The 26,262-nt window shown below is 39.7% G+C and overlaps 1 protein-coding gene across 8 annotated transcripts in view; it reads left to right on the plus strand.

Moving 5' to 3' along the window:
* The first annotated feature begins 480 nt into the window (after positions 1-480).
* Positions 481-26,262, plus strand: part of EPM2A (EPM2A glucan phosphatase, laforin) — a 53,036-nt gene continuing 27,254 nt past the window's right edge. The window contains exons 1-3 of one of the 8 annotated variants that reach the window (XM_065057529.1): positions 12,673-12,836; positions 13,365-13,468; positions 14,259-20,393. Coding sequence is in view for 3 of the 8 variants with exons in the window: in XM_065057522.1 (XP_064913594.1) it covers positions 12,578-12,836 (259 nt within the window). In the remaining 5 variants the exon portion in view is untranslated. Of the gene's footprint in view, positions 6,062-12,523; positions 20,394-26,262 lie in introns of those variants that run through there. The other 7 variants (XM_065057526.1, XM_065057528.1, XM_065057524.1 and 4 more) reach the window with 7 other exon arrangements.

A 26,262-nucleotide genomic window follows, 5' to 3' on the forward strand; every position in this document is an offset into this window, starting at 1 on the left:
GTACATAGATTGATATCCAGGTTTGTCAGGAAAATATTCCCCTACTGTTAACACCATGCTCAGTATAAAGCTGGAGTTGGCTTTTCTGGCTAGTTAGTTCAGTTCTGTTCTTGTTCAGTTCTGTTGGAATTTGGCTTTTTGTTATTCTGCCATTTTGCAGTTGGCCTTTGGCCTGTTTGCCTTTTGCTTTATCAGTCTCTCACTGGGATCGGCTGTTCAGGACTGGAGGCACTTTCTTTTCCAGGACTGGCTGCTTGGCACAATCGGAGTTCGTAAGCAATTGCATTGAGTATGACTTATTTAATGTAATATATTATTATTACGTCTTAAACTGTTCTTAACCCATGAGTTTTCTCCCTTCCCATTTGCTTTCGCCTATCCCACTTGAGGGGGTGATGAGGGGTAGTGACAAAGTGGTTTTAGTTGCGGGCTGGGGTTAATCCACCATAGATTTTTTTACAATATTAAAAAATGGAATACAAAAAAATAGTTTGTAACATATGCTTTTAATTTAAGATTTGAGGGATTTTTTTGTCCCCCTAAGGTGTGTTTTCAAGCATATAGTGAAAGTGCTATCTTCAAGCTTATTGTGACTTAAATGGAAAGAATTCTGCTATCAAGATGAAAATGGGGTTGCATTAGTATTTTCACATGAATATCTCAACAAAGTGATAGGCCACTCATCTGATTATGTGACTGGTTAGGAAATGAACAATCAAGGACCTAGCCTGAATGTATGTTGGACTTTTGTTCAGAAGTGTTAATGCTTGATTTCTGTGTATTGTGTAATCTTCTAATATTGTGTCCTCTTTAGTATTTTAGTGTTTCATGTGTAATTCTGGAGGCCTTTGCAGCAAACAGGAAATAACATGCTGCTTAATGAGATTTGAACCTTGGTTAAGGTAAAATATGACCATTAAGAACTGTGGCAGCTGTTCATGAGCATCAGGTGGCTCATGGTGGCTGTGGAGTTTGGTGTCATTGTGTGTTGCAAGAGTTAAGAGATGAGTGGATGCTTTGTTGCCCAAGTGAGGTGGCTTTACTGCTAAGCAAGAAGAGTTTTATATGGCATCTTGCTGTGCATGTGGTTTTTGATATGCAGACAAGTAGGGTGTTCCTGATTTAACAGTGCAATAATAAATTAGATGAATAGCTTAGTGTTACTTATGGTTAGTTACTGAGAACACCACACAAAGTGTTGTGTATTCTGTCAGTTGTGGTGACCTGACAGAGTTTAGGAAAAAGTTAACAAGTGGCCAACTGGAGCATGCTGTGCTACTTTGAATCTCAAGCAAGTACCTGATAAGTATGTGGAGACTGTAATAGAATGTTTTTCTTCAAGGGTCGATGCAGCTTGTCAGGGTAGAGTGACTACTTGCATCTGTGGAGGTAAAATTTTGAAGTTGTGCTCAAGCTGAATCTCATGTGAGGAGGGACTGAGGAAAGTCTGGAGAACACTACCAGCTGCAGATAATTATCTGGGGACTTGCCCATGATAAGGGAGTTACCTGCTTTCAGGCACATGTGACTGCATATCTTATAATTGCAAAGTACTGCAGTATAATGAGTAACCCATTAATCAGCTGGGACATCACCATAGTATTAATATAGCAGATGCATTATGCTTTGCAACTGGGGCAGATTGAGAGATTTATCTGGTCATTAACCACAACCCAGCTAGTAACATCATTTCACAAATAATTTGATTGAGGATTTGCCATGGCATATGCCAGGAGCTAAAATCTAGCCTGTACTGTCAGTGATCCCATCATTGCCAAATGCACTCTCCCAGCAGATTTACTGCCACTTCTGTTTCCCTCTGTGGCATTAAATGCTAGTCTATTGTTTTTTCACATCAGTGTAAATGGAATGAACAACAGAAGTAATGATTTTTTTCCAAACACTGTTTAATGCCAATATTAGAGACCTTTTAAGTTGCTGTTAGGCTTCAAGGGGATGTTCTGACAAACACATCCATAATGCAGCTTGGATGAGGGGGGGGGAAAAAAATCACTTTTTTATTGCTCTCTATGGATCACATAGCTGTAACCCCATTGAAGTGATGTGCTAAAGCTGTGACTACAGTAATTCTGTGAAATTCATGCACAGTTCATTTTATGCTTAGTTGGATTTATATGTCAAAAAAGCTGATTTCTATTTTCTTGAATTTATGTGGGTAGCAATGTTTGAACAAAGTCATGCTACAGCAAAATGAGTATTAACACATACAGAATAATAAATATAATACAAACCCACTCATTTTCCAGCAGTATGGACAGAAACCTTAACAGAACTTGTTTACTTAGAAAAGACTGCTAGCAACTTGTTTATCTGACTTTGAAGCACTTCACTGAAAAGTGATGCCAGCTGGCGTTATGTAAATACAACTTTTAACAGATTTTTGTGTATTTTTTGTTTCAGTAGAACAGTCTTAAGTTTGTGAGATACAGGGATAAATATGCTGTACATACTCATGTTCTGGCATATGATAACACTTATTACTAAATTTACAGGAAAGAGGTGTTTTTGAGGAAGTGAGTGGATTCAGTTGACTTCATGCAATTTTCAGACTGTTCTAATCCAGGTCCTACTGGTTGCTGCTTAAAACATGCCTCAATTCTAGAGCAAAGTACTAGTTCTCCATGTCTGAAATAAACTGTTCTAGGTGATATTGTGCAATCCATCCATTGCTCTCGTCAGCTGCCAGGTAACAGTTCAGTAGCTTTCCCTTTTGTAGTTGTCTGGTTGATGACATGTTCCTAAATAAACACTGGTTGTATTTGCAAGCATTTCTAAAAGGTAAACTAGAATTGCAGTGTTCAAAAAATTTATATAATATCCAAATCAGTAGCTGAAGTTTAATTAGGCCCTTTAAATTTTGAGCTGATTGTATGTGAACCTTAATGAAATCCACAGAGATTTGCAAAAAGGATGGCTGAGAGCAGTGGGAGCAGAATGATTAGTTCTCTTGAAGTCTGCATGGTCCAGACAGTGAACATTTTTTTTGCACTATTCCCTTTTTCTTAATTTCTGTTATTATCCTTTCATTGTTCTAAAAATAACATCCCCCTGGCTGTCCACAGTGAAACTCCTATTTTGCAGTCATACTAGCCTAAATTACATATGTAAAAGACCATTATTTAATAGCTTAATAAATAGCAATTAGTTTTATTTTCATAAAGTCTTAAGTTGAAACTTGCACCAATGTTAAATACCCAAATGTATGGTTTAAAAGCATAGAAAATGAAAGGTTTCTTTCCAGATGAACTTAATCCTTTATGTGCTGTTAAAAATCAATAGAGGTTACTAGTTTATCTGTTATCTCTAAAAGTCTTAGCTTTAGGCTTACAAATTGCAACACTTCGCTAGAGTCACTTTGAATCTTGTACTAGTAAGTGAAAGCACTAAACTTTTTAGTTCACATTTTTTAAATATGAAGAAACACCTACCTTGTAAGGTTTAGTCTTTAAAAATGTCAGAAGACCTCATTTGATAAGACAGATTGGCTTAATTTTCCATACAAAGACATGGAGACCAGAAAGATATGAGTACTGATTTGTGCTCTCTCCTTAAAATATTAAAAGGAAAAGCATTAGAAGATAAATCTAATTTAGTTGTTCCAACAGAATACACCACATTGGCTCAGTTACTTTGGCAGGCAAACAATGGTGGACTCAGCTTTTGCAGTGTTAAGTCTAAAAAGACGTAAGTCTTATGCTTGTTCAGTATAGGATCTTTCTGGAGTAAAATGATATTCAAGTTCTTCTTCAGGTGGTTGTTGTGTATCTATGTGGATAGGTCTGTGATTGCCATCTCACCTGTGGCACTTTGCTTTGAGTATGGTGTAGCATGGATTATTCAGCTGGTAACATGTGGAGACAGGCTTTTTTTTTTTTAATATACATCTATATATATTTTTAAAGGTATTGATGTTGATAACTTTGCCAGACTGTTTACCTCCATCCCACAGTAGCATGGCAGATACAAACGAGTATCTGTAGATAGTTTTGAAGGGAACATGCAGATGAACATTCAAATATTAAATGTCCCTTTTGTGTGCATGATCACTTCTTAGAAATACAGTTAAAGAAAACCTTGTCAATTATTTCAGCTTGTTTATTATTGTATATTGATAGAATCTATGCAGTTTGGAAGAAATGGGTGTATAGCTGAAAATGAGGTAATTCAGAAAGCAAAGGTAAAATAAGTAGCCTGTTATACTTGGAATGCACAGTTAGCACCTCACTTAGTATACTGTTGTTCCTGGTGAGGGGCAATGGTGGAATAGCACTGGTCATCTTCACTAGGTCAGGACTGATACTTTCAGAAGTTCTAATTATGGAAGCAATAGTCTGAGTTATCATATTGTTTCTTTTCCAAATGAAAGATACAGTTTATTTTGTGTGCTGTTTAATGGAATCAGGGCAGTGAATAGTTACAAGATGAGTACTATTGATCATTAATGTAAAAAACCTACTTTATTTTTGCATATTCATACTTACAGTAGAATTGTAAATACAGTGGTTACTTGTTGCTTTCAGTTTACGTCATTTGACATGTGGATGCTTACACAGGAAATCTAGTAAACGCTCATCATGTGCTTCACTGTGCTGTCCCTGTCAATCCAGACTGGCCACCACACTAGCCTAAAAGCTTTATTCTCTTTCCCTTTTTCTCCTCAAAACTGTTTTAACCACTGGGATAGCTGTAGTTAGTAACAAATTAAAAATACTCATAAAAGTATGCGGTGTGAAAACTTCTTTCAAACAAGTTCTCAAGAACTTAGAAGACAATATTCTACTACATGGGTTTATTAAACAATTACATACCACAAAGAATGGCTGGGTGGCTGGCAGGACCTCAAGAGAGGGCTTGAAGTTTGCATGGGCCCAGTTCCATGCAAACTAATTCCAACAACTCATATATAAAGATACTTTTTTAAAACTCCATTTTATTCTCTTATGGGTAGGAACCTGAAAAGTGAGACATTAAGTCAGGATTTATTCTGTAAGTTTCCCAGGCAATGAATCTGCTGTCAAGCAAAAAGTAATTCTGATAATCTAAGAAAACAGTTACACTTACCTGTAATTTGAGGTCATGGTGGCATACTCAGGCACTATTAAATTTTGGTGAAATTAGTGCCTGTTACTAATCTGTGAATCTATGAACTTCTCTATTTAGGTTTTTACCTCAGACTAGGAAAGACTTTTGGCAACAAATTTTGTATAGCAGTAAGCCTTCTATAATATTAGTTTTGAGAACATTGTGCCTATGTAAGTGTGCAGATGACTTAATGTATATAAGTAAAGCGAGGAGGACTCTGAGTAGGACAATTAGACCTAGGTGCTATTTTTCAGTAAATGTAAAATCATTTGGAGGTGGAATCATAAGTTTCAGACAGCTATTATATTTCCATGATGTAAGGGGCAAAAAGTAAGTACTGAGAAAGATAATGTCATTTGAAAATGGAAGCGTGCTCATAACTGGTCAAGAAAATGTAACGTGTAATAAAAGTGTAACTCTACAAAGAGACTATTCATGTGCCTATACTGAAGTATATATTCTTGCACTTCAAAAGCTATTGTAATACTGTTTATTAACATGACTGATCCATTTTCAGGCTGATCTCCAAACTGTTATTCCTTCAAAACAGGTGAAGAAAAAAACCAAGAAGTGGTCATCTAGTGACTTAAGGGCCAGGCAGAGCTCTTGAGCAGCCAGCTGTGGCTTCTACGTTGGAATTAACTTGAGGGCCTGGCTGTGCCAATGGGAGAGGCATCTGTGGGAGAACTCGGGCTCAAGTGGAAACAGGTCACTATGGTACACAGCAACACACACACACCAAATTAAGTAGTAGAAGTCCCCTGTCTATGATCTAGTCTCCAAAGTATGTCGCACACATCCTTTGGCTTGTGGCTGCGAGCTGTTGCCATGACCTGTGGAAGGTTGCTAAGTTGCAGGCTGTTTACACACTGATTCTAGACTGCAATTCATATTTTCAAGGGTTTCTTTATGTCTGGATGAGAAGAGTGTTTGCTGCTCAGCAAGGATTGTGTGTCAGGTAAGTGAACTGAGTCAAGCTTGCCAAATCAGCTGAAATAAAGTTTATTTAAAAGAGAGACAAGAAATGTACAGTTAAAAAAACTGTGTATGCATGATACCAAGAAGATGAGGAAGCAGCAGCAATGTATTGGATTGATAGATGGATACAGCAACATGTTCCTACAAGGCAAGAAGATAATGAATAGAGATACTCAGTAGACTATTATCCCCTTGAGAATTAAATCTACTTCTTGATTGGAGCTGGCTGATGATACAACCTTTTAATACTTTTTGTGTGTGGTGGGACTGTCAGGCAGGAAGCAGGGTGGTTTCTGGAATTGTTTCTTTCTGCTGCCATGTTATTTAGACCTTAAAGATAATTTGTTGCCCTAAAGATAATTTCTGATCATTATTTTTTTTTTAATCCAGTTTCAGCCTAAGAAAAAGGCTCTAAGTTGTTATATTTTTATATATTTGGAGAAAGAAATTGATTGCTAAGATCAGTCACCAATAAGTTAGATTTCTTGTATTATGAGGAGCATATAATAACCACTGAGAATTGTATATTTAAATGAAAACAAAATCTCTACATTTCATCCTCTGTTCTCTGTTATATGGGTCATGATTTGGGGAATAGCATCCCTCAGACAGTGTTTGCTTTTTTAAAAATAATAAAGAGAAAAAGCAATAAACCAGTTTTATTTCTAACTTCCTTAAAATTTAATCAGAAGACTTTTTGCAAGACTTCCATTTTTTTTTTTTAATGCTGTAAATTAAGTTCCACCCAGTTTTGGAGCTAGAAGTGTATTGCTCAAGAGCATCTTGAGAATAAACTTTTTGTGTTTACCTAACTTTCCCATTGTTCCCTCACCTTTTACATAACAGCAACTGGATTTTTAATGTTCCCGAATTCAAGATCAATAATTTATTGAAGAGAGTAAATTACGCAGAACTTACAATACTTGATGCTATGATCTTAAAGACTGAGCCAAATGTTTTTCCCTCTTAACACTGTGTGATCTTCTGAAATATTGTTGTTCATATATAAAACACTTGCAAGAAAAGGTCTGCATAATGAAAACTAAATGGTAACTTTTTCTTAAAATGATCACAGGAGTATACTGACTGATAAAAAGTTTCTGTACTTTAATTTGTTGGCGGTTCTCAGAACACTGGACTGTGGTCAGTTACAGATGGTGTATTAGACTGGAGCACAGTTAATAGGGTCTGTGTGCCTCAGCTTTTCAAAGTGGGAGGATTATGTATGTCTCCACAAAAAAGAGACACACATTCTTCTACTTAAAAATTCATCAGTCATATTGCACACAATTTTGGGTCAGATTCCACTCTCCTAACTAATAGAATGAAGTTTTGGTATTGCTTACAGTCGTGTTTGGTTTTACATTGTGCCTTGTTTGAAAGGGCTGAAACACTTTTTTTTCCCCCCTCAAGGTAGGTATTTTAATGAGAAACTTGACATACCATTGCTGGTAAAAGACTGGTTACAAACAATGTACCTTATAATAAGTTGGCATTGTAACAATTTACTGTTACTGCTTTTGACTCAAGAAGCTCAAGGTACTTTGCAATCAGCAAATCTCTACTCTTCTAGAGTTTACACAAGCCCTCTTAAGTAAATCCTTGGCCCTGTTGCTGTTAAGTCTGTCAGAACTCCTAGTTTGCCTGGGGACATAGGACTCTGGTGCAGATGCTCCACAGATACGTGAGGCTGGCCTGGAGTGTCCCTCCAAGAACTGTGTGGGTTGCTTTACTTGAAGCCGAGAAGCAGCTGGGTGGATCTGTGATAGGTGTTGGTAGCTGGGCACTGATGGGGCTGATCCAGCACACTGAAAGGGGCCTCTGCTGAAATATGTTGGGACTTTTTCCAGCTCCCAAGACATCTGAGGCTGGAGAGGATGCAGAGATGGCTTTATATTTATTAGGATTAATAGGATTTTGCAAAAACAAACATAGTAGAGCAGTGATTCCTATGTGTGTCCTTGTAATGTTTACTGTAATGTTATTGCATATTTATGCTGCCTAGTCACTTCTAAAAATAAACTTTTTTTTTCAAGTTAAGGATATATGCTACACAAAACACCATGCAAAAGTGAAAATAATCTCCTATTATTACAATTCACCAACACAAATCCTAAAAGGGTCAGTCATGACAGAGCTTCTGTTGGTTAGCACTAAGCAGTTCATGCAGTTATCACTGCTCTGACAGAGCACCTAGAAGTAAAAAATGAGAATACTGGTGCTTATCTGGTTTTTAAACTGCTTAGCCTTCTTACAGTTTTCAGACTATAAAGGTAAAATCTCAGGTTTTTCTTATCTGCTGTACTGTCAAATTAGAACAAACAGTGAAAGTGTTAATTCATACCTCTATCAGAATTATCACAAGAAGGACAGTGGGACTTCAGTCAGAAGGGTGGGATCCACAGATCACTGGTTAGTTCAGATTATTAATCAACATAATCAACTTTCACTTAAAACTGATCTTAATTTTTTTGGTGGTTTTTGTGTTTGTCACTTTCATATTGAAGAAGCATGGGCAACTAACATTTTACTCAAATGACTAATGCATTTAAATCAGTTTGCCACATAATATAAAAGTTTTCCCTTTTACAAGCAAGACTGTACAGTGTGCTGCCTTTCTCTTTTCTATAATTAGCACAAACATTTCAAAATTGCAATAGCACTTTATCCACATCTTTACAAAGAAAGAAAATGACCTAAAAAGGGAAGAAAGGCTAGTCTAGGAAGGAGCAGAGCTAATCTAAACATCACCTACAACTTGCAGTTAGGGACACCCCCCCTGCCCTGCCTTCTCCAACCAGATCCTTTCAGTGTTTGTGCTTTGTTTTTGTTTTTCAGCCTCTGTCTTCACTACAGATTTCCCTACTTGGTAATATTATCATTTGAGAGCACTGTACAGCAGCAGCAGATAAAGCTGTGCCAAGCACCGAACTGGACCATAGTGTAAAAGTCTGCAATCAGTGAAGAACTACCCCAATGTGGAACTAAGTTATCTGTCAGTTTAGTAGTGTTCACATTTTTCAGATAGCTGTGTGCTATTTCTATACCTAGCAGACACTTTTCAAATAAGAAAATGGTGAAGAAAAAGAGGACTTTCCACTTTGAAAGTTGAAATTTGGACTGCTGTATACTGTCAAACTTCTTCATTAGTGTCTTTGCTGTAATTTCAGCCAGTAATGTTTTGTCCAAGTTTCCTGAATGTAACAAATGGTTCAAAACTCTGAGATCACAAAAATACCAGAACAATTTTATGCCAGGAAGAGACAGTATAAGAAATTAGAGAGACTTCTATATCATAAGAAAACCATAAACATATATTTCCTGACTGTTTAATCATCCACAACAATGGGATTTACATAAACACGGAATTTCAGCATTAGTATATCAGTAGGGCCCTACATAGCAAGATTTGTGATTCTGCAGAAGTTTAGTGCACAGCAACAGAAAATGCCTTTAAATGTGTTTTACATGTACATAAATATAATAATAGATCCAGTTGCTGGACATATAAACTTTTCCTTAGAATCCTTTTAGCTACAGCAATTAGGCAGAAACTGAAGACATAGCTGTTGATACTAAGCTGTACACAGCCTTGGTGATTCCTCCTGTGAAATCTCCACCACCTGCACATATTTTGCATAATAAATCAGACATATAGGCTCATTGTCTGGAAATTACATAAGGTTAGACCTATCAGTACCATTTCAGAGAAATCCCACAAAGCAATTGGTTATTGCAGAAACTCTGATCCCCAGAACCCCTTTTTGGATATTAATGCTGTAGAAAAAATAGTAATTCTTTTTCATACAGTTCTTCCCACTTAGAAAACCAGTCAGCACTGACAAACACCTGTAATGGTACCAGTTACAATAAACTGAAAGCTTTAAAATGAATTTGGCACTAAGCATCACTGTGTCGCTAGCTTACTGTTAGATTTGAAGTAGAGCAAGGCTTCTGCTCAGAATATGCTGTAGGTTAAGTTTATTGCTAGATCCTAAAGAGCTGGTAAGGACACAAAGGCTTAGCATTTATTATTACATTTCAGACAGACTACTAGGATGGTAGTTTGTTCCCATGGGAATGAACAGTTAACAGTAGTTTCAGGGACAGGTAAAACCAACTTGATTATTAGAGTTTTGACCCCTTTTTGATGGGACCTGTAAGGCTGACAAGTTGGAATGAGGACTTAATATAGGGAAAAAAATGAAATTGTCGTGTGTTTAAAAGATGACTGGATTACAGGACAGGCTTTTAGGTTTGAGAATAGCATTGAGGACTGCAGGGGAAGGGCACTGGTCAGGCAGTACTAGAATAAGGAGTTATTTTGGCACAGGACAATAATCTATTGTTAATTATTTAGGAGGCTTAAGTTGACACTTAAAACTAAATTTAGGGTTGTGGCAATGGCCCAACAGTTGAAGTACTTCTTCAACTCCTGCAATCCAAACAGTAACAGCAAATGTAACATCTGTTCCCCTCCCCGCCTTTACTCTAGCTAGAACTCCAGTTTAGAGATGACAAATCCACAGACAACACAAACCTAACAATGGCAAAACACACATTTGCTTCTGTTTCTGAACTTGAACCCAAACCTTATGGTACCTGTAGCTCACCAGTCTCAGATCTAGTGAGAGTCCATTTTATCCTGGCTACAGCCCGGAGTCCACAATATGGTACTATTCATCACTAAAAATTCCTCTTCTAGTCCCACTCTCTCCAAGCCATGGGACTTCAGAGGCCCAAGCCGATATCCAGTTCTAGTTTTTATCCCAGTCTTGCAGGATCCAGCAATAAATCCAGTTTTTCAACCTTTCTTGACCTCTCAGAGCTAACCCTAATCTGAACTTGGGTTTTTGAGGAAAGAGCAGGAAGTCAACCTTGTAACTTTCTGTCATCTTTAGCGTTAATCTAACACCCAGTATTGACAGGCACACAATGGCAGAACCTGGAGAAGGAACAGACTGAATTATTTTTAAAGCTAGTGTTTGGCACATCAGAGTCTAGAAACATTTTTTTTTAAATTGCCCCATATGGCTTACATGTCTAAGATGAGGACTCGCTATTTCCAGGCCACCAAAAAGTTGTGGTTTGTTGCTGGTTCTTCTTTCTATTGAGGCATAGACAACGGCCAGGAACTAAACTATCCATCAGATGTATTGCTGGATCCTGCAATTTCTTAGCTGAGACTGTGACTGGAATGAACAGAAGCATATGGTTTTATGTAGACATAAGATGCTGGGGTGCCTTTAGGGCTATTCTCTAGCTTGTATTTTGGGATAAAACCCTAAAGTTCATTGTCACATTCTGTATTGCCCATTATATTAAATGAATGTCTATTGGAAAGGGGTAGATATTTGAAAGACACTTTGGTAACTTGTCTAAGGCTGAACAAAAGCAAAGATTAAACCGTAATGCTTTGTTCCACAAAGGCAGCAGCGCTGCAGCAAGGGCTGGTGCTAGCAGACATGCAAGGAGGATAGCCAGAATTCCATTAGCTTTGGTCGTCTGGAAAAGTGGAGGCATATCACTTACACAAGCTCAATGTGGATCAGCTAAAATGAACTAAAGCACTCTTAAAAACAAATTTGGCAGTACATACACTGCAGCGTGTCATCACTCCCAACACAGGAAACAAGCAGCCATCTTTTAAGGCAGGATTTCTTTTGACTCATTGAAAGGCCTTCATCCTGTTCTCAGAACTTGACCTAAATAAAGTGACCATTCCTCTGTTTTCTGTCCTTAAACGCTTCTGAAATGGGTCTATTCAGACAAGGACTGCGCTATAAATGGTTGGATTGCATCCTCTTTCTCAGGCATTCTTTGCAAGTCCTGAATGTTGCTACATGCAGAAGTTGCCAAATTACAGCTAGAAGTGCAAAACAGAATACACGCTTTCAGGAGCCACAGAATTTTTTAAAAAACTTTTTAACCTCGCTCAATATTTCACATTTCTGGTCTTGTCATAACTGTCTGCCTCTCAGGGCAAGATTAAACCATCGTGGGCACTTCTGTTGAGGCTAAACCTTGTTTTGTAATGCTGCATGTACGGCAGTTATTTAATGATGTGTTTGCTGCACTAAATTAAGTCTGGGCTCTCAGAAGCCACTGCAGTAGCTTCATTTAATGAAGCAATAATAATAATTTGCTACAGTCAGTACACAAGACACGTACTCTTTTGCAACCTGCAAACCAAGTATTTTCCAGCAGAGGTAATTGTTCCAGTCCCAATTTTAAAAGGTTCTCTGGGGTGGGTATTAACTCCTAGATGGCATTTTGAGAGGGAAATCCCCTCCGCTACGTGGGTGCGGGTCCTCAGGCACCAGAAAACCCACACCGCCCCCTCCCCGACGGACCGTCTCCCAGCCCGGCCGCGGCCCGAGCGGCCCCGGGGGGCGGTGACCCGGCCCCCGGCCGGAAGTGCGGGCCAGGCGCGGCCCCCTAGCGGCGGCGCGGCCTGCGGGGCAAAGCCGCCCTCAGACGGAGGCCGCTGCCCGCCATGTTGTTCCGTTTCGGCGTGGTGCTGCCGGGCCGCATGACGGAGGGCGGCGGGCTCCTGGTGGCCGGCTCGCGGCCGGAGCTGGGCCAGTGGGACCCTCAGCGCGCCGTGCCCATGAAGCCGGCGCGGCCAGCCGCCCCGCTGCCCGCCCAGGAGCCCGCGCTGTGGCTGGCGGAGGTGGTGCTGCAGGACGAGGACGCCTCCAGCCCTTTCTGGTACAAGTTCCTCCGGCGGCGGGGCGGCGACCTTCTCTGGGAAGGTAATGGACGGGCGCGCGGCAGCGACCAGGCCCCCTCGCACCCCCCGGCGCTGGGGCCGCCAGGACGTGCCCGCGCGGTGGGGGCGGGGCTGCCGCCTTTGCCCCGCCCCCCTTGGGTGACGAGGACGGGCGGGAGGAACGGGGGGGCGGCCGTTAGCGGCGGGTGCGAGCGCCTTCGGCCGTTGGCCCGCGCCGTGGGGCAGGCACCGATCAGCCGCCTGGGTGAGGGGCTGCAGTGAGGCCGGTAGGAGCCGGTCGCCCCGGCGCCGCCCGCCCGGCTCTCAGCAGGCGCGGGGCTGTCGAGGGACGGCTCTGGGTGCTGCTCTGGGGGCAGAGCAGCGCTGGGAGCTCTTCTTGAGCGGTCGCTGGCCTTGCTTGCGGCTCCGGCGGCTCCGACTCTTGGCCGGTGCCCCGGAGCATCGCCCGGGGACAGCGAGAGGTGTGACCGTCAAACGGGCCGTTGCCTGAACTGGGCGCTGCCGGTGTCGGCCGCCTCCTGTGCAGGGGTGGCCTGAATTGTGCTTGCAGGTAGAACCTCCTAGGCTGTCGTGACATGACACGAGCACTTGCTAGCAAAAACATGTAACCATGTGGTAGAGGAGAGTGAATGTAGAAGGAGGCTGCTCTTCTAGGTTGGTAAAAGTTATTTGAAACACCTTCATTATTTTTTTCGTACTTTAGGCATCAGTTGTCATGATATTTTGTTTTGTTTTCTCTCTTTCCCCTGAAGTAAAGAACTCAGAATTTCCTACTTATGCATTAAGGTGTGATTTGTTTCTTTATTTCAGTAAGATGAAATGTCACGATGGCATTTTCAGGCTAGTAAATTCTACCGATGGTATTGCTGAAAAAAATAAGGAAAAGCTTTTCCAGTTTTCTTGCTGTAGTACTTCCACCCTGATTTTCTCCCATGTTGTCAAATATTCAATAGCCTCAGTCAGTTTCCATGTGCAGTTCCAGTATGTTTAATTTAAGTATCTTAAATGAAAGAGAACACTCATACAATTGTGTGCTGAGTCAAAGCTCTAAATATACCTCTTGTTACTGAGGAATGGATCTGACTCAGTGAAAGGAAGACAGATGACTAGGTAATTTGCGAGGGTTTTTTTATGGAATAGTTTCATAATCCATATACTGAAATAACACATTGTAAAGCAGTTGCTCCTCACCTATTTCAAGAAGACATATTACACTTTTAAACTGCTATTCGACAACTGTCATACAGACTAAAACATGCATGTTGTCATAACTGTTGCATTTGTTTTTTCTTCTTTATACTAATAATAGCCTACATGTTAAAAGTACGTTCACTGAAATTTGTGTCATGGAATACTATTTACACCATTTAGTAGTAATTGTTTTATTTAACAGCTGAAATAAGTAGTATATTCTGCCTGTTTTAACCATGTTTTTCTTTTGCAGAAATGCAGGAAAAGTGAATTTATGGAATAAAAATCTTTGCAGCTGTCCAAGGAAGCAGAAATGGGTCTCTTTTGAAGGTGCCAAATTTAGATAATATGCCAATGATATTGGTATATAAAGAGGTCCTCATCACAGTGAATATAGAAATAATAGTAGAGTGCTTCAGTCTATAGAAAATCTGCAGTTGTAAGGTGATGGTTACTATCTAGTTTGTAAGTAATGATATCTCAAGGTATTTGTCCATACATGGGAGCACATTTAGTAAATGTAGTCTGTTGAGTAATAAACATCTTCTGTTTTGGCAGTAGTGCTACTGGATTTAGGATTAACCTGCATGGGATTTCATTCTGGTCATTGTGAATGCTCAGCAGTTTGAGCTTTTTGCTTAGCTGGAATGATAAAAAAACAACCAGGCATATCATCCAAATGCAGAAGTTTTTTTTTTTTTTTAATTAGTCATTCATATCAACCATTTTTTTCTAAGTTGTTATTTACAGGAAAGAACTAAATTAGCTTAAACCCTGAAAATTATTGTTCTTCGTGTGTTACATGAAGGGAGCATAAAGATGTTTTTCTATCCAATAATTAAGCAATATCTTGCAGTCCTTTTTTATGTCATTTGTTTTAATGATTTTTTTTTTTTTCAACTGTAGATCAATGAAAGTTTTGTCTGTCATCTGTTTATTCTTGTAAAAGTCACAGCTGGAATAGACAACTACCTTTTTTAAAAAAAGAACAAAGGTTTTTTTTGTGATAAGTAAATGCTGTACTATGGCTCTTCAGTATCCTATGTGTTTAGAATTAAAATGTGCTTTGGGAGACATTTAGCTGTTGGAGAACATCTGCAGTTTTGATGACGTGATTATAAGGGATAGAGGAAGGTGCAGAATGATACTTGCACTGAGTTTGAGTTGAAGCATTCATCTGTAGTCAGAGAAACTCCTGTCCAATTACGGATGTCAGATGTTTACATATTTTGGATAGGAAATAATTTGCCATATTTAAAAAAAATCACTCCCTGTTTTTTTATTAGTGTACTTCATGTGAGAATTTCCCTAGTGATGTGCATTATCTTTATAATACCACAATGCATGTTGCATCATATGTTTTGAGTATAGGTTTAGTTCATCCTTGCAGCCATTCCAATGCAATGGAGAAACTGAAAGATAAAGTGAGGGTGTTTGTTGTGGGCTAGAAGAGACAAAGTCATGGGCCAGTGTTCTTTGGCCTTTGGGTTCTGCCAGGTGGTCTGGTAGGAAGTGAAGCCTTCAGGCCAGGTTTGGCCAGCAGGAGGGTTGCTGGCTTGTTGCTTGTGTCTGGAGGGAGCTAGTTCCCTTCTCTGCAGGATGAGGTGGGAGAGGAGACTCTCTTGTGCTTCTGAAGGGTCAGATGCTTACCTCTACTGTCCTGGGGTGATGATGCTGGTCTGCATCCAGGGCCTATCACTTAAAGCTATAGGGCTCCTCTGGCTCAAATCATGGGATTCCTGTAGATGCTCTAGCCTAAGTGAAGTTTTGTCAGGGTTGGTACTTTGCTTACCTGCTGTGAGCTCAGCTGAAAAGTCTGCTATCCAGGAGAGTTTTTAACTGTCCTGCTGTGTATGTGGAAAACAGGTTGGTTATGTTGAGCTTTAGAACCTAGGAATAGGTTTACCCATTTAAAAAAAAATAACATAGATACATGTTTTTAAAAAATAATTAAAAAAAAATCAACTGCATCCTGTGTGTCTTTCAATGTACTTTGTTTTTGATGTAGATTCTTCAGAACTGGTTTTATGTCTCTCTCTCAGCTCGGGGAGAAGAAGTATATTGTGCCTGCTGTCAAAACTAAATAAATACAAGATGAAACTTAATGCTTTGATTTGTTTTTGTGGGTTTATGCTTGAACACTCATCTACACCTTTATCTGTTTTGCTCTGGTCTAAATAAACTGTGGGTATTGTACAAGATATGTGTTCCGTAACAGCATAGAGGAGTTACTGAGGGCATGCCCCAGACCGTATTTTGAGATAATGGAATACAGTCTGTTGACACATTTTGAGAAGGAGGGAAAAAAAAAATAATATATATATATATATATACACACATATATATAAAGTATAAGCTTATATTCTGCAATGTTGGTCCATTTTCACATAACCATTAGTTTGATGTAGTTGGTGCTTGCTTGAAGCTTGATAGATACAATATTGCCAGTTAAAGCTGAAAAGCACATCAGCCTACTTTCTAGTAATTTGCACAGGTGAGCAGAGCTTTATTCCTTCCAATAAAATCCCATCTCTAGTCTTCAGGAGAGCAGAAGAGAGAAAAGGAGGTGTCTTGTTTGCACTTACCTGCTGCTGTTCTCTGCAGTTTCTTGGGGGCCCATACAACAGAGTTTGGTCGGTGTGTTGGCCTTCCAGTATTTCCAGTTCGTGCTCCTGTGAGCTTGTTAGTTACAGTTTAAGCCTTCTGTTGGAGAAGATACACTTCTGATGATAGTTTTAAAAGACTGGTACATTTATGGAGTAATAAAGGCTTTCATAATATTGTAATATAATTAATGAAAATATCAAAAGTAAAACTTGATCGTAGCTTTCAAAGGTTAAGCACTTGATTGACTGAAAACACTGATGATAGCAAGGCACATTTAAATTTTGTTTTTAAAGTGGCAGTGCACTGAAACCTAAAACAATCTCACTTCTTAGACTCAATTCCTTGGAACAAAATGGATTTAATTTCTTGGTTTAAAGGGGAAGATTCTTTAAAGGCTATGGGAAGTTAATATCTAGTTGCTGTTTGTGTTGGAGAGATTGTAACAGAACAGAAAATACTTGGGGCTAAGCCATAGCAGGATAAAGCGAAGTAAACATTCTTTGAGGCCATTCAGAAGTAGAGTTGTATGCAACATTATTTTTCTGCAACTGAGATTAATTTATTTTTCATTTTTTCCCAAAGCTAATCTACAGATTCCCAAATTAGGTAGCAGTTCTATTATTAAAAAAAAACAAACCACAACACAACAAAAAACAACTAACCAAACAAAAAAACAAACAACCAAACCTGGAGAGGATAACATTTCTTCGTATCTCTTTTAATGCAGCTGTTTTATGTAGGATTGTTCCCACTGGGTGTCGCCATTTTACCTGTGAACGGTCAGCAGCTGCTGAGTTTCTTACAGCTCCTTGCACATTTTATCAGTATTTACAGTAGTCTCTTCTGTTTTTGAAAACAATCCCGGGCTTTACTTGCTTCCCCCCATCCCAGTCTTGTTCTGAAGTAGGTAGGAACTAGGAAGGAAAATAAAGCACAACTGGATGTTGTTAGTTGAATAATTGTGCATAATATGAATTTGTTCATGCAATGCTCTTGCTTTCTGGATGACGCTAGATACCTTAACCCCTTTCAGATGTGAGGAATCTTTACAAGTAAAAGGTGATAACTTTGAAATCTACAGCTGTTTAAGGAATGGAAAGAAACTTCTGTGCAATAGCTCCTGGCATTTTGTTCTTCAACCCCCACAAGACAATAATTAGCATGAATTATGGTATAAGTAATTAGTAGCAAGTTTTTCATTACTTCTATCTATATGTCAGCATTAACTAACTTATACAGAGCAGACTACTGGAGATCAATAAACCAACAGAGAGTTGCCCATGAAGCTGCAAAATTAGAAGAATAAAACCACATACGTACACATGTGATCCTCTGGATTTGGCAGGTATTAATATGTGTCATTTCCAACCCACAGAGATAATCAGGGACCAGCTCTGGCTGCTGTGAGAGCCCAATTAAAGCATTTGTGGTTATAACGGTTAAGTTACAAGAAACGCATCGTTTATGCAAGTACTTGATTTGCTGTTTTTCCCATCCCCTACTTCATTCCCTGCTCTCACCTCTAAGTGACAGCAGCATGCAGTATGGGTCAAGAATTTATTTTCAATGGTGAGAAGCAATTGGGATGATAATTTGGTTAAGTTTTTTCCATGGTTACTGTTTTGGTGTAACTTGTTTCCTGCCTGTAGTTCAGTAGCCTTTTCTGGTGTAGTAGAAAGTAACAGTTGATAATACACGGTACAATGCCATAGAGTTTCAAAGCAGTCAGGAAGACTATTACATTATACATTTTGTTGCTATCAGCCATTATTCTATCATCTGCATTTCCTTTATTTTTATTTCCACCATCTGTCTGAGAAGAACCTCTTTTTTACATAAGCTGAATTCCCTTTTAGTTGCTTTTCTATGGCTTAATCTACACCATTAGACTGGGCATTTGGTTAAAAACTCTTAGTACAGTAGCAGGTCCCACTGAGAAACACCTGTGCCTAAGCAGACCTGGAGAGAGAAAGGAAACACATTTTTTAGTGTTGCCTTTGAAAATTCTTATTTTCTCATCTCTGATTTAAAAAAATTGAAAAAAGCTTTGTTCATTAGCAGCATTAGGTGCTGAGAAGGGCTTTCTTGTAAACCATTTAGTTCTAATTCTGCTGTAATTAAAAAAATTAAAAAAAAATAATTCTCTTAGAAGTAGACTAATATACTAACAAATGGTAAATTCAACCTGAATTTTAATAGAATTAAAACTTATTTCCTTGGTTATATATATCAGCCCTACCAAATGAGAAGTTGGAATGGGCTGGTTTAAGTGTCAGAAAATAAACGTGCAGTGTATGATACAAACGGTCTTCTGCTTCTTGGATATCTCTTTTGATCTGGCAAATGTGAGGAAACGTTTCTGAAAAATCAGAGCAGTTGTGAAGAAGGAGTTAGTGAACTAGGTGTGGTAAATTAACAATTTTTCTTACATTAGGTATTTAAATAATACAATAAATTAATCTACTGTTTTCAGAATCTACAGGGAAGATGGTTTGTGGACAGCAAAAAAAGCAGCATTAAAAAGCAGAGTATATTTTTTTTTAAGCATGCTGGTAGGGGTAAATACATGACATACAGAATTCAAATGCATTATTTGGCACTATTTGTCAGAGGTGTAAAAACAAAGGGCAGTTTTTCAGCAGTTTTGCTGAGACTTCAGAAAGGTGGGACTCCAGTCCAAGAGCCTGTGGCAGATTAGAACTGCCAAAATACCTGACCTCGCTCAGCTCCAGTGAGGGGAATTCAGCCTTACCTACCTCTGTTTTTTCACAATCAATAGCAATTCAGGCTTGGTGGGACTGAGAGACTATTTCGAGGCGTCAGAGATTGAATTTCATTTAGCCAGTTAGGCATCAGGGAGACTTTCATGATAAAATCTGATGTAAAGGGCAAGTAAATTTGAAAATTATAAATGTAGTGATGGAAGTCCAGTTAGAGTAATGTCTGATAATGACATAATGTGATAGCAAATTCAGTTGCCTGTGAGAATCAGATCCAAAACAGGACTTGAGACTTTTCTTTATTGTCATGTTGGTATGACAGATTAGGAAGTGAGCAAGTACTTAATCTTTTAAATGCTTCATTTTGGAGATTTTTTTTTTCCCTCATGTTTTCCTTTGGTTCATGTTGTTCTATTACTATTTAGAAAAAAATCTTTTATTCCTCAAACCATTCCCATTCCTCTGCCCCTAGTGTGTTTATAGCGCTTATAATGTTATTAAAATCGTCCAGGGGAAGATGTTCATTTACCTTGTTAAAGGACCTTGTTTAATATTTCAAATGTAATTACTTATAATATTTAGGCATACTCAAAATTTTGACTTGACATGTAAAGCCTGCTGGTTCATGCAAAATTTATGACAAAGATTAAAAAAGTCTTCGCCCTTACTGATTTGTAAGTAGGTAATCTGGCTGCTTGCTGTTTGGTTTTATTTGTTGCTGTTGAAGCTAATGTGTCTATCTAAGGTCGTCTAAGCAGTCCTGTGGTTCTTCAAAGGCAGCAGCAAACTGAGAAACATGCTGACCTTGCTGGGGTTTGGAGGTTTGGAAGTTGCACGCTTGTGGTGTAGGGTCTGGGTAAAGCAGGGATGAGACACACAGCACCTTGACAGCTGCTGCCATACGCTGGAGTTTCTACATACCTTCCCTCACACAGGGAAAAACAGAAACAAAGTGAAAACTTCCAACCAGCCGTGCAGTCACCTGGTAGCTGGGAGAGCTGTGGCCGAGCAGTACACTACGTGGCTTTGCTGCAAAGGACTCTGCAGAGACAGTGGAAGAGGTGATTTTATTATTTTTCATTCATTCATGGCTTTTTTGTTCACCACACTTAAAACCACTGCGAAATTTCATTGACCCAGATTTTGCTCATTATCTTTTAAGATCGAGCTGATAATTTCACCAGTGTGACTCTTTCAGAACATTATGCAATGTGTGCAGTTGTCCTCCGTGTCAAGATGATTCTGTGCTGTTGGCAGACTGTTGGATTATACTACTTTAATCTCTTCAGTACAGCTGGAATAAAATAGTAACTGAAGGTTTTTCTTTGTATCCTGTTACTGCATGTAATTAGATCAAATTGCAGAAGGTCATCTTCTGGTCTCTGCTTATCTTCTTCCAGTCCTTGATCTTTGTATGTCTTTTTCTCGCTTACTGTATCTTCATCTGTTTTTCCTTTTTTCATTCTTGTCTCTGTCTTTTGCCAGTGCCATGTATCAGTTATGTGGAGATCTTTGGTTTTCATTTTGTTTTTTTGGTAGGTTGTGCAGCCAGGTTCCTTTGTATTCCACTTTGATCATCCTTTATGTGCATTAAACCAGGAGCCATATGTACAGTCATGCAGATTTTGAGAGCCTTCTGTGAGGCTTGAGCTGTAAGCAGGGATGCTGCTGGCTCTGTTCTCCAGCAGTTCCCTACCTGCATCAGTGGATTCCACTGCACAACCATCCAAAGTAGAGAGAGCAACAGCTGGGTTGCAAAAGCAATGGTTAACTTTGTAATTTAATGCCTAGAAACTTATTTTTACTTTTCTGTTTCAGATAAGCATTTTTGCTGTGAAGAGGCACAAAGACGGAATTTAATTAAAATTATTCTGGACCTTATTGAAGGAAAAAGAGTGCTACCCTATTGGTTAAAATAGGACCTGTATCTTCTAATAAACTCTTCCTTTTGTTCTTTAATTAGGAAATTCTACATGATTAATTAACAGGAAGATCAGTACTGTTCAGATATTTAACTTAACTTTGTTATGGTTGAATTTTACATGTTTTCACATGATTGCATCTTTGCATCCCCAAAATAAATAATTAAACCAATCTTCTGCCACTTGGCACAATATGAATAAAAACAAGGTTAAGAAAAATATTAATTTAGAAGTGGTTTGGGCTGTAAAAATGTGTTTCCTGTTGTGTGTTGCCCTGTCTCAGAGGGCATTTGTGCTTGTTTTCTTTTCTGCAAAGATGAACAGGCGAGTGGAAAACAGATTTTATTTTCTTTGCTTTACTACTGTCTCTAGGAACAGAAATGTTGAAATGCTATTAAAATCCCCCAAATCTTTAAGGCTGTACTATGTTTTCATGACTATACAAAATGACTATAAAAAATTCACTCTAATAATTGTATATTTCATATGATAAGTACCTGGAAGCCTACCTAGTGGTCTGATGGTGTGTGCTGGGAGCAATATGGGAGTTCTGCTCTTGCTGCCTTGCAAATGCTGGTGAGGAGACACCCAGCTGCTGTCTGAGCAAGGTGCTTACATGGAAGCTGTGGTGACTCCACCACTCTGGAGGCTGGTGGAATCAGGGGTAGTGATTCAAAACACCTCAAAGTGTTCATACAAGGTTTGGGTAAACTTGGGGAGACTAGTGTAAGGGGACAGATATATTTACATGAACAATTTCTGCCCTGAAGAGTTCCTTTTGGTGAGAATTTGCCTCGCAGCTCAGCACTGGTGTGCTGTGAGCTGCTTCCCTCCTCGTCAAGTCTGGAGCACCTGCCTTGTCGCAGAGATGCGAAGTCCTCCAGCTGTTCCATCTCTGTGTGAGTGGTGTGTGCAGGGAGCTGGCTGGTGGTGCACACATTGTTGCTGGTAAAGATGTGATGTGCACTTGTGGGCTTGGAAGCAAGTTGGATTGCAGCAAATGAAACCCTGGACATTCTCTGTGCCACACCAGGTGGTGATACTGAGGCATCCTGACAGCTGTGGTTGACAGCTGTAGATAGGACCTTTCTGAGCTTCAGATATGGAAACTAAACTTCAGTGTTAGACCTTCCACTTTGGTAATTTACTTTCTGGAATGCTTTGTTCATTTAAGATGTGGCTAATAAAGCTGAGTTTCTGTGGGGAAGGGCTGCTGAGTCTAACTTCTTAGGAAGTCAATTACAAGATCCAAAGGTGCGGTGGCCTCCTAGATAAAGCAGATAATTATAACCCGTGAGGGAAATCCGAGTAGGATGTTGTGAGGGTATGAGCAGCTTCAGTCATGAGCAGACATGTCCATGCTCTGCATACATGCAGTCTCATGGCATGTCTCTCTGCACTGGACTCTTATTTTTTTGTCTGTGGTGCCTGAGCAGAAGGTAATAAAGTAGAAAGGGCTGCACCACATTTCTGGTGCACTGAGAGGGATCGGATTCTGATGAGCTTGATGCCACTGCCTTCCTTAGGTGCTCAGTTTCCTCACAGACTAACCAGCTGCACCATATCAGCAGCCCTGGACTGGAAAGTGGCCAAAGAAGTGCTAGTCTTTGATCTATGGTGCTGTTGGTGGCTGCCTGTAGCTAACGACCTGCCATATGCTGGGTGTGGGAAAGTCTCTGTGCTCTGGGGTCCAAGTCCAGAAAGGACTTTGCTTGGCCTGTTGTGGCAAGGGAGTGAACTCTTGGTGTGAACTCTTCCTGTACTTGTGGGAAGCCTTGGGCCAGCTCAGCTGAGTCTGGCAGAGGTTTATGACTATCACAAAGGAGATGCAAGGAGCCTGCTCCACCAGCAGAGATAAAGGGGCTAAGATGAGACTAAGGCATGTTTTGGCTGCATTTGCCTCATACCATGAGGCTGATGCACCTTACTTCAGACAGAAGAAACTCATGAGAAAAGGTTTAAAAAGACAAGGGTAGAAGAAGAAGAACTGAAGGTTATACAGTTAATGATTTCTGCTCATCACCCAAGCTATGCCTGTTTTCCTACCCCTATACGTTCTGCAAATATATAACAGAACATGTAAGTGATGCAAATTCTTTTCTATTTAAAACAGTTTATGAACAGTTAGCTTGAATGAAAACTAGTTTAATTGGCTGACTTATTTTTGTATTAAATGACTCTGAAAGATAAAAGTTCAAAGAATCCAGTCTTTAGTTCTTTTATAGCAACGTTAAATTATAGATGAGTTCTGCATTGCTCCTCCAATTTGTCATCTGCCTCTACTTCTGAAACTTTTTTTGCGTTGTTGCTTCATGGAATCAAAAATATTATGGTTTTCTGGTGACATACTGCGGTAGCAGAAGCATGATGTGAACTGATAGAAAAACTCTCTGAAAACATTATTTGTTAAAGGTGTCTTGTGAAGCAAACTGTGGTGAGAAGCACTTGTGTATTGTTTGGATACTACTTGGGTGGTGAGATCCTGATTGTTTCATAACTCCTGCAAGGTGAATGGAGAATTCAGCTTCCTGAACAGCTCAATATGATCATACTGTTCTCTAAATTAGTATTTCTTAGAGATGGTAGCACTCTCCCTTCCTGTCTGAAATTATATCACTGTATTTGTTGAACAAAAAATACATGAATATATATATACACACATGAATATACATATGTTGAATATATATTTATATGCATTCTGTTGCACAGACTTTATATTTCAATGAGAAGGTTGTTCATTCATAGGCCACTATAAAATGTGAGGAGTAGTAAAGAGCTGTGCAGTTCTCATGAAAAATGTTATGAATGCAGGCTGTTATTGTTTACCTGAGTATTACAGCCAAAATGGAAACATTTCTTTTGAGATTCCAGTTTGACTGTAGGCCACAGCGGGAAGGTGAGGTTGAGTGGTGCAGAAAAGTCAACAGCAATAAATAACAATTAGAGAAGGAAGTTTTTCAGAATGAGAGTTGACAAAACCTGTTAGAGGTGTCTCATGGCAATTTACACTTGGCCCTGCTTTCATGTGTGTTGCAGGCCAGGTAAGGGAATGAATGATGGTGAAGGTGAGAAGGTTATCAGACAAGGGGGTAACTGCCATTTTATAAGCCAGATGATAGAAAAGGAAGGAGGAAAAGAGACAAGAATTAAAGCTGGAGGAGAAGAGGATGGACAGTAAAACCGGTAAATGATGGGACATGCACCTCAAGCAGCAGCAGCTGGAAATGGGAAAGCAGGAGGTGTGCAACTGAGATTGTGAAGACAAGAGTGAGGCTTTGTTGTCTTATAGGACTGACTGTTGGCTCAGAGAAAGGAGAAATTAAGCAAGAGAGGGATATCATAGGTGGTGATGGCAAAAATCCACGCAGAATCCCTGATGGAAGAGGAGGAACAACTGTGAGCAATGGAAGGCCAGCCTTTGAGGGAGCCAGTGTGTGTGTAAGGTGTCACTGAGCACTAAGGGGAAAGACAGTTTCTTGTAGGGATCCTTGGCAGAATGATGATATTAGCAAGGGTCGGGAGCATGGGGTGCCCATCACACAAGGGTGCCCATCTACAAGGAAGCATGGGGCTGGGAGAAGCAAAAGAGCTAGAGATCCTGAGAATATGGCCCAAAACCACCAGGGTGCAGTGAGGGCTGGTGACTCCCTGAGCGCTGGAGTGCTGGGCGCTGCAGAGACACCCCATAGGGTGGCAGCCAGGAGCAGCTTGGGGCACTGGGGCAATCCCAGCCCTGGGCATTGGACACTTCCCTGGGGATGGGAACAGACTGAGACTGGGATGGGGTGTCAGTCCATGGGTGGGTGGGGGTCAGGATCAGACACAGCCTTGTGATGGCTGGGGAGGGCCATGGTCACGTACACCACTGCGGACAGTTGTCACAGGGTAAAATGGGGGAGGCCAGATGTGTTATTTGTAATGTAAAGATTTTGTTAAATACATGAAGTCAATTAAGTGTCGTAAACATCCATAGGTTTTGTTATGCTGTCTTGTTTCTTGATGTGTACTGCTATATTCAAATATTTTTTAAAAGTGGTAAGAATGTGTAAACAATTAGAAATGTGAGCTAAAAATACAGTGGTGATATTTATAGCTTCAGGAGCTGATCTTTCTCGCTTTATCAAAAGCTGTGTCATACCATTGCATCTGATGCATCATGGTTCAGCAATATAGAAGGAGGAAATAGTTTTCTGCCTCATATTTTCTTTTTGGTAAATAATAATATTTCATAATTACGATAGAAAGTACTGCATGTCATCTGGAAATAAGGAGATTGTTTGAGCTTTACTATTAATCTTTTTCTCTAGTCATTGCATTAATACATCTCCCAGAATGCTCTTGCTCTAGCAAGTTTCTCTAAATGTGGTGCTTAGAAGCTGCTCTTGCATTTACGTGCAGTGTGAAATTGAGGATATTCCTTCGGGTATAATTTTACTCAGAAATGTTCTAATATCATTAGTAATGTATAACAGGTTTACATTAAAAGCAAGGCATAGACCAGGTCACTTCTAATCTGCACAATAATTCCTACATGGCAATTAGTATTACAATAAGTATGTAAAAATTATGGGGGTGGAGAACATACATGTACTGAATTTTTGGAGGCTAGATAACCTTTTGACTGATGACATGACCCCGCTCAATCCAAATTGCTTACTCTGGCATGGTACTAAAAATTGGTTTTCTGTACTAAAGCTCACACTATTGCTGTAAGAGAAGAAGGGGTAATAGATATTAAATAATGGAAAAATGTAAGAAAAAGTTCTTCCTTTAGACAAAGCTATTTTAGGTAATCATGATTGCATGGCATTGCAGATATGACTGTGTCTCTCTGGGTGACTTTGGGCAACTTCACTGTGTACGAGCAGACCTTCTAAGCAAGACATGTGCATCTGAAGAGTACAAAGTGCTTGTTTATTGGTTAGCAAACATAAAAGACAGCTCCCAGGCTGGGCATTAGCGTGCATCCCGTCCCCAGCAGAACACCCAGAGAGTCTTTGCTGGCCAG

This window comes from Columba livia, chromosome 3 (genome assembly GCF_036013475.1).
Source record: "Columba livia isolate bColLiv1 breed racing homer chromosome 3, bColLiv1.pat.W.v2, whole genome shotgun sequence".
NCBI lineage: Eukaryota > Metazoa > Chordata > Aves > Columbiformes > Columbidae > Columba > Columba livia.